Source organism: Struthio camelus, chromosome 5 (genome assembly GCF_040807025.1).
Source record: "Struthio camelus isolate bStrCam1 chromosome 5, bStrCam1.hap1, whole genome shotgun sequence".
Taxonomy (NCBI): domain Eukaryota; kingdom Metazoa; phylum Chordata; class Aves; order Struthioniformes; family Struthionidae; genus Struthio; species Struthio camelus.
The window spans coordinates 71,299,579-71,308,484 of record NC_090946.1 but is presented as its reverse complement, the minus strand read 5'-3'; the positions used below and the strand labels follow the sequence as shown (position 1 = coordinate 71,308,484).

At 46.8% G+C, this 8,906-nt stretch overlaps 1 protein-coding gene across 1 annotated transcript; it reads left to right on the top strand.

The window, feature by feature from the left end:
* The first annotated feature begins 203 nt into the window (after nucleotides 1-203).
* HSP90AA1 (heat shock protein 90 alpha family class A member 1) lies at nucleotides 204-8,535 on the top strand. The gene is made up of 11 exons (XM_068947067.1): nucleotides 204-622; nucleotides 2,230-2,388; nucleotides 2,486-2,852; nucleotides 3,408-3,541; nucleotides 4,028-4,336; nucleotides 5,082-5,247; nucleotides 5,389-5,579; nucleotides 5,727-5,874; nucleotides 6,622-6,890; nucleotides 7,235-7,568; nucleotides 7,780-8,535. Exons 1-11 carry the CDS (start codon nucleotides 344-346, stop codon nucleotides 7,887-7,889), a joined length of 2,466 nt encoding a protein of 821 aa, XP_068803168.1. The 5' UTR covers nucleotides 204-343; the 3' UTR covers nucleotides 7,890-8,535.
* Nucleotides 8,536-8,906: the final 371 nt, after the last annotated feature.

Below are 8,906 nucleotides of genomic sequence, written 5' to 3'. Positions count from 1 at the left end.
CGCGGCGGGCAGGGGAGGGGCGCAGCTGCCTGGCCCCGCCCGCTTCTAGGACGTTCTGAGAGGCGCGGGGCGACGGATGATGTCACCCCGCCGCTTGCGCAATCCCGCCGGACCCCTCCCCCTGAGCGCCGCGCGCGCGCCCCACCGCCACCCCGGGCAGCCACCGCGCATGCGCCTCCCCCACCCCGCCTCCCCAACTCTCCGCTTTCTCGACCGAGCTGACGGTTGGAGGAACGGAGAGCGCGCGCTCATGCAGCCCCCTAGCTCGCTCGCGCACATCTCCCCCCCCCCCCCCCCCCCCGCCTATCCCGCCCGCCCTGACACTTGAGACAACGGCAGGCGCATGCGCGAGACTCGCCCTGTGACGAGCGCCTTTCGCGGACGGCTACCACTGGCTGCGGCGGGCTCGGCCCCGCCCCCAGGTGCCCCTCCCGCCCGCCGGCTTGCCCCCTCCCCCGTGCCTGTCAGTGAAGGTTCCCGATGGTTCTGGAAGGAGGCGGCGCCGGACCTATATAAACCCAGCGGGCGGCGGGGAGCGCGCACTAGTGGAGGCGCAACGGTGCGGGTAGAGCGCGTTCGCCGCTTGACTGAGGAGACTAGCAGCCTTTCCCCCCCTGCAAAGGTGAGCGGAGGCGGTGGCACACAAAGGATGGTTAGCACTTGAGTCCCGAACAGGCGCCGGAGAGCGCGTTTTCGCTTCCGCTTTGAGCGGCTGGCGCATGCCTCCGCGCGGTGCTGTGATGGGGGGCGGGGGCTGGGGGGGGTTACAACGGGGAACCGCGTGGTGCAGGGGGTGACTTTTTTCCCTTTTTCGCCTTAGTCCCGGGGAAAGTGGGCGCGGAGGGGTGGTAGGTCTCAAAGTCTGGGCTTCGGTGAAGGAAGGGGGGGGGTGCTGTCGTTTGTGGAGCCGGAGTTTTTTCTGCCTTTCCTTAAAAAGGGTGGAGGAAAAGGGAGAAACGGCGGGGGGAGGGGGGCTTAGGTCGTGGGTAGGCCGTTTTATCACGGGGGAGGGCTATCTTTTTGGGACCGGTTCCGTCTTTACCGTGGGGCGCTTTGTGCCGCGACCCGCTGGCTCGGCTACAGCGGGGTGGTCGGGGGAAGGGCGGGCGGAAGCCTCGAGCTCAATGAATGAGCTCGGCCATGGCGGCACAAGATGGAGGGAATGGAGGCGGGCGGTTCTTGTAGGGAAAATGGATGAGGAAAGCGTGGGGTGCCGGGAGGGGAAGAAGAGAGGAAAAGACGTGGTCAGCTATGCGCCCTGTTCGTGGAGGAGGGTGCGCGCTGCGTGGGACTGGTGCTGTCAGGGAGTGGGTGGAGGGAGAAGGAGGGGGTGGCGGTTGAGGAAGGCTCTGGCAGTTTCTAGAACCTTTCATGCTTCTGCCGGGAGCCTGTAGGGGGCGCCGCGGCCCAGCGCGCCGGGAGGCTGATCCTGCTCGGAGCCTCTCGGGAAGCAGTGGCTCTAAATCTCTCTTGCCAGTCTTTTAAAGGAGGCCGTTCCGATCGGCGTGTTCGCAGCCTTAGGCGCTGCTTGACCGAGTTGTCGATTGTTTCTTACTGTTTCAGCGGTATAGTTGAGGCACAGAAATTTGGCGTTGCTCTCCATTCATCCTGTAGCGGATGAAGTGGGGACGCTTTTGAGCCCCCCCTCATTGGGGAGGGCCTCCTAAGCAACAGATTGTTTGTCAAGCTTGAGTAACGCGCCTGCGTAGGACGAAGTCGTTTAACCAGACGGTTCTGTGAAGATAATAGCTGCGTGAGCAAAGTAGAAGCTGGATGGGAGAAGAAGGAAACACTCCGAGTTGAGACTTAGTGGACTGCAGAATAATCCAACCAGTATCTCTAAAACGCCAGGCCAAGCTGTCAGTAAGATTTTTCTATAGGGTAAAAACACGCAGCGCTTAGACTGTGTCCAGGGGACATAAGGGTGCTGAATTCATTCGCAGATTCTCGAGGGGAGCGGTAACGTTCTTTTGCCTTATCCTTAAAGGTTAATGCAAGTCGGGGTCCACAGATTCAATCTGGAGTCAGTTCTCAGAATTCGGGAAAACTTGAAATTGTTACTGGTCGGAAACGCAATCTGCTCTTCTCAACCGATGGTGTTGAGTGTTGTATTTGAAGCCGTGTTGTTAGTGTCTGGATCTCGAAATGCTGTTATCCTGGATTGTAAATGGGTATGGACATCAAATGGCAGTTGGTTTGGGTGGAGCTTCACCTTACCTCCTCTTACAGATGCCAGAAGCTGTGCAGACTCAAGATCAACCAATGGAGGAGGAGGTGGAGACCTTTGCCTTCCAGGCTGAGATTGCTCAGTTGATGTCTCTGATCATCAACACTTTCTACTCCAATAAGGAAATCTTTTTGAGGGAGCTGATCTCCAATTCATCAGATGTAAGTACTTGAGCTGCTAGATGAGCTTGTTTCAGTATGATTTCCAGAACTGTTAGGAGTAGTCGGGGAATGTTAAAGCCCGTCTCTTCTCTTACAGGCGCTGGACAAAATAAGATACGAGAGCTTGACTGACCCAAGCAAACTGGATTCTGGGAAAGATCTGAAAATTAACCTGATTCCAAACAAGCATGATCGCACTCTGACCATTGTGGATACAGGCATAGGGATGACCAAAGCTGACCTGGTTAATAATCTTGGTACTATTGCCAAGTCTGGTACCAAGGCTTTCATGGAAGCACTGCAGGCAGGGGCTGATATATCCATGATTGGTCAGTTTGGTGTTGGCTTCTATTCTGCCTACCTTGTTGCGGAGAAAGTGACTGTGATTACCAAGCACAATGATGATGAGCAGTACGCTTGGGAGTCATCAGCTGGAGGATCTTTCACTGTCAGACTTGATAACGGTAAGTGTTCCAGGTTTCTGCTCAAGTGTGTTTTCTAAAGATGTTTGCCATAAAGATGTTTGCCGTTCAGGTTCCTGCTCTAGGCGTTGTAGAGCTCAGTAGCACCAGTATATAACGTGGGTAGTACTCGTCATGTGTCAGACGAAGCACGGCCCCAGCAGTGTGTCTCCTCATGTGTCGGTGTACCCTGCTTAACTGTTTCCAAGTGGTAGGGGGAATAGCTGCATTAAATGATGTTTTACGGTGAAAACTAAACTTCTTTTTAGCTTGCACACGGGAGTATTCTCGTAGACTCCTACAACTCTCATGATAACGTGAGCAGACTAATTAGTGAAAATTTTCTTAATTTTATTTAGAACCTTTGCCTGGGTGTTTACTAGTTACGATAAGCTTGACTGAAGTATCTATAAATCTGTGCCTATACGTGGCCACTTAAATTTTCCCACTGATAAAGAAATTGCTGGTAAAGGAATACCTTCTGTACAAGGGATGTTTTAGAATTTGTCAAAGCCCAGTCAGCTCTTGCACAAGTGAAACTTCTAAACTCCCTTCTAGGGGAACCTTTGGGCCGTGGAACAAAAGTTATCCTGCACCTTAAGGAAGATCAAACGGAATACCTGGAGGAACGGCGAATCAAAGAAATTGTGAAGAAGCATTCTCAGTTCATTGGCTACCCTATTACACTCTTTGTATGTATTCTCTTTGAAATAATAAGTATAACCACCCTAAAGGAAATTTTCATCTGTAATTTAGAAGAGTGGTCTGTGTTAACATGCGTTTTCACTAAAACTTGTTTATGGCTGTTACCTGGATTTAGCTCTTGATCAAATACAGTTTTGTTAATTACAGCTTTATTTTTAGACAATTCAGTAAAAACGTGTTTCTCCAAGCTTGTAGTTAACTCAGTGGTTTGGAGAGCGTGATGCCGCGTCTTGATGCGGGCACGCTATAAATTCAGTGTAGTAAAATGAAATAGCATAAGCTATCCAAAAAAGCACGTGAATCAAAATACCACTTTTTGTCTCACACCAGAAGACAGAGTGCTTAGTTGCATTTGGGGGGAAAACTTGACACCAGGTTCATGGACTTTTGAGCTTTGTTAGACCCCTTTGTTACCTTAGGACCGTTAGGAAAAACGTTTCGGTTTCTAAATGAATGAATGATCTCCATCCTAGGTGGAGAAAGAGCGTGATAAGGAGGTGAGTGATGATGAGGCTGAGGAAAAAGAAGAGGAGAAAGAAGAGAAGGAGGAAAAGACAGAAGACAAACCAGAGATTGAAGATGTTGGTTCCGATGAAGAAGAAGAAAAGAAGGATGGCGATAAGAAGAAGAAAAAGAAGATCAAGGAGAAGTACATTGATCAGGAAGAGCTCAACAAGACTAAGCCTATTTGGACCAGGAATCCAGATGACATTACCAATGAGGAATACGGGGAATTCTACAAGAGTCTCACCAATGACTGGGAAGACCACTTGGCAGTCAAAGTAGGTTTTTTGCCCGTTTGTCGTCTTGCAGTCAAATTCTTGCTAAAGTATGCAGCTGCATTGTGATCCAGTGCCTTGGCTGTTTTGGGATAGGTTGCTCGATATGGGGAGTGATGACCGTTTTTAGAACACGTCCATTGTGTGATGGCTACGCTTACTGGTAGAGTTAGTCTGGCTAGCTGCTGTTAGGGTTGTGATTGTAATCTTCATCAAATCTGTACTTCAAATCTATTGCAAGTGAATGCAGGTGCAGCTCACTTCTTGCTTTGTAGCTTAGTCTTCACCAAACCTACACTTAAAAGTAGATTGCAAATGAATGTAAATGCAGCTGTTCCTTAGTTTTGAAAATCCTGAAGTTGAAAGGGGATAGGGAGGCTGATCTTAACTGTTTTGTTTATGTACCCATAATTATAGAGGCATTAGTAAGAATCTGCATCTTTTGTAGACCCTCCCTGTAGAATAAGGGAGCTAAGCATGTCTTCGGAATCAGTCTACTTAACCTGGTAGCAACTGAAAAGAACTTCCAGATGGCTCTCTTGTGTTTGACCAGTATCTTGTTTACTACTAAAAAGTTGGTGGATCCCTTCCCCCCCCCCCCCACCCCAGGAATTTGGGTTAGTTACTGTTGGCTTTCTGCATTTGTGAAGAGATGTTGAAAGGCTGCTTAAGTAGAAGCCATACAAACTGCGGTGAAATAAACATTTAAAAATTTATTGCGTGTTGTTTTTTTTTTTTTTTTTTACAGCACTTCTCTGTGGAGGGGCAGTTGGAATTCAGAGCTCTCCTGTTTGTGCCACGGCGTGCACCCTTTGATCTGTTTGAGAACCGGAAGAAGAAGAACAATATCAAGCTGTATGTACGCAGGGTTTTCATCATGGATAACTGCGAGGAACTGATTCCTGAATACCTGAGTAAGTATATTTTGGAGAAGAGTGTTTCCCAGTAATACTAATTCATAATTCAAGAAGTTAAACCAAAAGGTCACTTAAGTGGTGAATGGTAATGAGATTTCCCTGAGGACTCCGAAGTTAATTCTCGTCGTCTTGCTCTAGATTTCATGAGAGGTGTGGTAGACTCTGAGGATCTGCCTCTAAATATTTCCCGTGAAATGCTGCAGCAAAGCAAGATCCTGAAAGTGATACGAAAGAACTTGGTGAAGAAGTGCTTAGAACTCTTCACTGAATTGGCTGAAGACAAAGAGAATTACAAAAAGTTCTATGAGCAGTTCTCCAAAAACATCAAGGTTTGTAGTCTTCCTGCTTAATGAACAGCAGTGGCTGCAAAAGCTACTGTTGTGTTAATGTATCTTCCTGTAATACTAAACTGTCTCAGTTTAGTATTTGTCTCAAGGAATCGTCTGGTAGTTTATTTCTGTGGATTTTTTTTTTAGCTGGGTATACATGAAGACTCCCAGAACCGCAAGAAACTCTCAGAACTACTGAGGTATTACACATCTGCATCTGGTGACGAAATGGTTTCTCTGAAAGACTACTGCACTCGAATGAAGGAAAATCAGAAACACGTCTACTACATTACTGGTGAGTTGGTAACAGGAAGTCTGTGAAAAGTACGTAAGTTTCTGTGTGGGATGGTGGTTCTTCATGTATTGAGAAAAAGCAACAACCTTACATTTTAAGTGGGAAAACGTTGATGCCGCAGTGTACCCTGTAAAAAGTTGCTGATTTCAGTCTGTGTGCAACCAAGTGGCACTGCACATAGATCACTAGCTGAGGCAAAAATTTAGATCCGTGATAAGAGAAGCCTTAGTATCTCTGCTGAGAAGACAGAACTTGCCGTGCAACTTTCTGCCGAATGTTTTGACTTGAGTGCTCTTTGGCCTGAGAGTATCTGAATTCTGTTCCAGATCTTAAAGGTCAAACTACTAGTTCTGTTAGTAGTTTGGTCAGCAGATGTTAAAGGCTGTTGACAAAAGGTGAATGCCCAGAAACTAGGCTATCTAGGGCTTCTCATTTTCTTGTTCGCCATCTTTGGCAGGAAAGGGCAACACAGTTCTGCCCTAGCATCCTAGGAAATGCAGATGTATTTGAAAACCAGCTAAGTACTTGAAGCTGTGATGTCGGTGTGGAAAGGCTCGAGGCTCTTGAAGCCAGCCTGATCTCTTCAGCCTGTCAGATCTGTTTATGTCCCTGTTCCCCCCCCCCCCCCCCCCCCCCCCGAGTTGACCGAGAAGCATCAGCGGAGATTTATATAGGCCGGTCTCGAAAAGAGTGGCCACGTTGCAGTGCCGAGGCGTGAACGGAACCTGGAATTCTCATGTCTTGCAGGTGAAACGAAAGATCAGGTGGCTAACTCCGCTTTTGTGGAGCGTCTCCGCAAACATGGCCTGGAAGTCATCTACATGATTGAGCCTATTGATGAATACTGTGTGCAGCAGCTGAAGGAATTTGAAGGCAAGACCCTGGTTTCTGTAACAAAAGAGGGTTTGGAGCTTCCAGAAGATGAAGAGGAGAAAAAGAAACAAGAGGAGAAAAAGGCAAAGTTTGAAAACCTCTGCAAAATAATGAAAGATATCCTTGAAAAGAAAGTAGAAAAGGTAATACTAATATTCACCTTGTCCGTATCTAGCAAACGGACTATCTGAAAAGGAGGCTACTTCAGAGGAAGTCGGCTCAGATGCCATCTCTGTGATAACCTTTTTCTGAGAGCCCCAGTCGTTCTGCAGAACATACCGCTTAACCACCGTAGTCGTTAGTGAAATGAGATACTTCTCTTGGATACGTGGACTTTGTATTGCAAATTCTTCAGCTCTGACCTCATGAGTCTGTCTGCCATGACAGCCGCAACTTGGAAATGTTGCGGTTGCATATGTTAATGAGTGTACTAGTTCAGGTGAAGTATTGAAGCATTGCATCTCCTGTTTTGTGTTCACCTCTCTAGGTGGTGGTGTCCAATCGTTTGGTTACTTCTCCCTGCTGTATTGTAACAAGCACATACGGCTGGACTGCCAATATGGAGAGGATCATGAAAGCACAGGCATTAAGAGATAACTCCACAATGGGATACATGGCAGCAAAGAAGCACCTTGAAATTAATCCTGATCATTCCATCATTGAAACACTGAGGCAGAAAGCGGAGGCTGATAAGAATGACAAGTCTGTGAAGGATCTTGTCATCTTGCTGTATGAAACAGCTCTCCTGTCCTCTGGCTTCAGTTTAGAAGACCCTCAGACACATGCCAACCGCATTTATAGAATGATCAAACTTGGCCTGGGTGAGTTAAATCTCTTTGCTTTCCATTAAGCTCTGGTTTGTCTTGCCTGCGCTTCGGGGCACTCGCTGTCTCAAAATCACGTGGAACGTGTTGGTACGTCTTTGTAACAAGCTTGTGGAAAGTGGGGGGGTCCTTGGGTATTGAAGTGGCAAGGAAACCAAGACCTGGAGTTTTGAGACTGGCATTAATTGAACATCTCTTTCTTGTACAGGCATTGATGAAGATGACACTGCTGCAGAAGAAGCTAGTCCAGCGGTTACTGAGGAGATGCCACCTCTTGAAGGAGATGATGACACATCACGCATGGAGGAGGTGGATTAAAACAGTTTACAGGAACTCATGAATGTTTCCTTGGCTAATACGAATAAGTTATATTTTGTATATTATGAATGTTACCTGCCAAAAAAAAAAATCTTTGACACTTTGTCTGCATTCCCTCTTTATATTTATTTTCAAAGATGTTATACCTTTATTTTTGTTACATTGCTTTTTCAGCTGATGTGAGATACAAAATGCCATTGAGGGAATATTTTCTTTAACACTGTACAACCCTAGACAGGCAAGCAAGGAGTAGTTATTTTTGTCTGTATTAGCTGGTTGCAGGTGGCAGGGTTTTTGACTTATTCTTAATTGCCAGAAATGTGGGAAAGAAGTAACATTAAAGATGGTATGACATCTGGATGGCAAAGTTCTAATAAACATTCTGCAGCTCTTCAACTCTAAATATATCCTAACGTACAGTACCTAGTAACTAGGTATCCATGAGAGCTGAAGTACTTGGGGAGGCTTTAACCCTTTTGCTCCTAACAAGGTCTTGATGTTTAAAGTTGTTTTTTATACTGTATAAGGATTCTGGATTGCACTCTACCCTAGAATAGAATCCACTGTAAATCTCTATTGTGACTTATGCAACTTTGCATGTACAGTTCACACCTAGAACTGTAAGAATAAAAGTGTTATGAACGAATCTGGTCCCCGAGTTGTTTGTTAACGCTGGGAACTAAAGCTTGATTTCCTAAGCATTGGTTGCTACTTTGGAATCTCGGGGATTAGCTGTTGTCTTCTAAATCTACACGGCCCCCGCAAGCTAAGAGCAGGAATGTAGATCCAGTTCTCGAGGAGCTCAAGACGTTTTCAAAGTGACTGTTGGCTTCACAGCAGGTTTAACTTAAAATACGGTGATGCTAAGCCCTTTCTTGAGGACCTTGCTAATGGAACCAGGCTCCTGCAGCTGCAAGCGTAGTTGATGCTGTACCTCAGTGATGGCGAGACTTGTGCACTGTAATGGTAACAGTCAGTACTGTATCATACGAATGTTTTCTGTTCTTTAGAAATGAC

Excerpts from the sequence above, each read along its gene's own strand:
- HSP90AA1 (XM_068947067.1), top strand. The coding sequence starts at position 344 with ATGCGCGAGACTCGCCCTGTGACGAGCGCCTTTCGCGGACGGCTACCA. Across the intron at positions 623-2,229 it reads GCCTTTCCCCCCCTGCAAAG|ATGCCAGAAGCTGTGCAGAC; the intron begins GTGAGCGGAGGC and ends CTCCTCTTACAG. Across the intron at positions 5,875-6,621 it reads ACACGTCTACTACATTACTG|GTGAAACGAAAGATCAGGTG; the intron begins GTGAGTTGGTAA and ends CATGTCTTGCAG.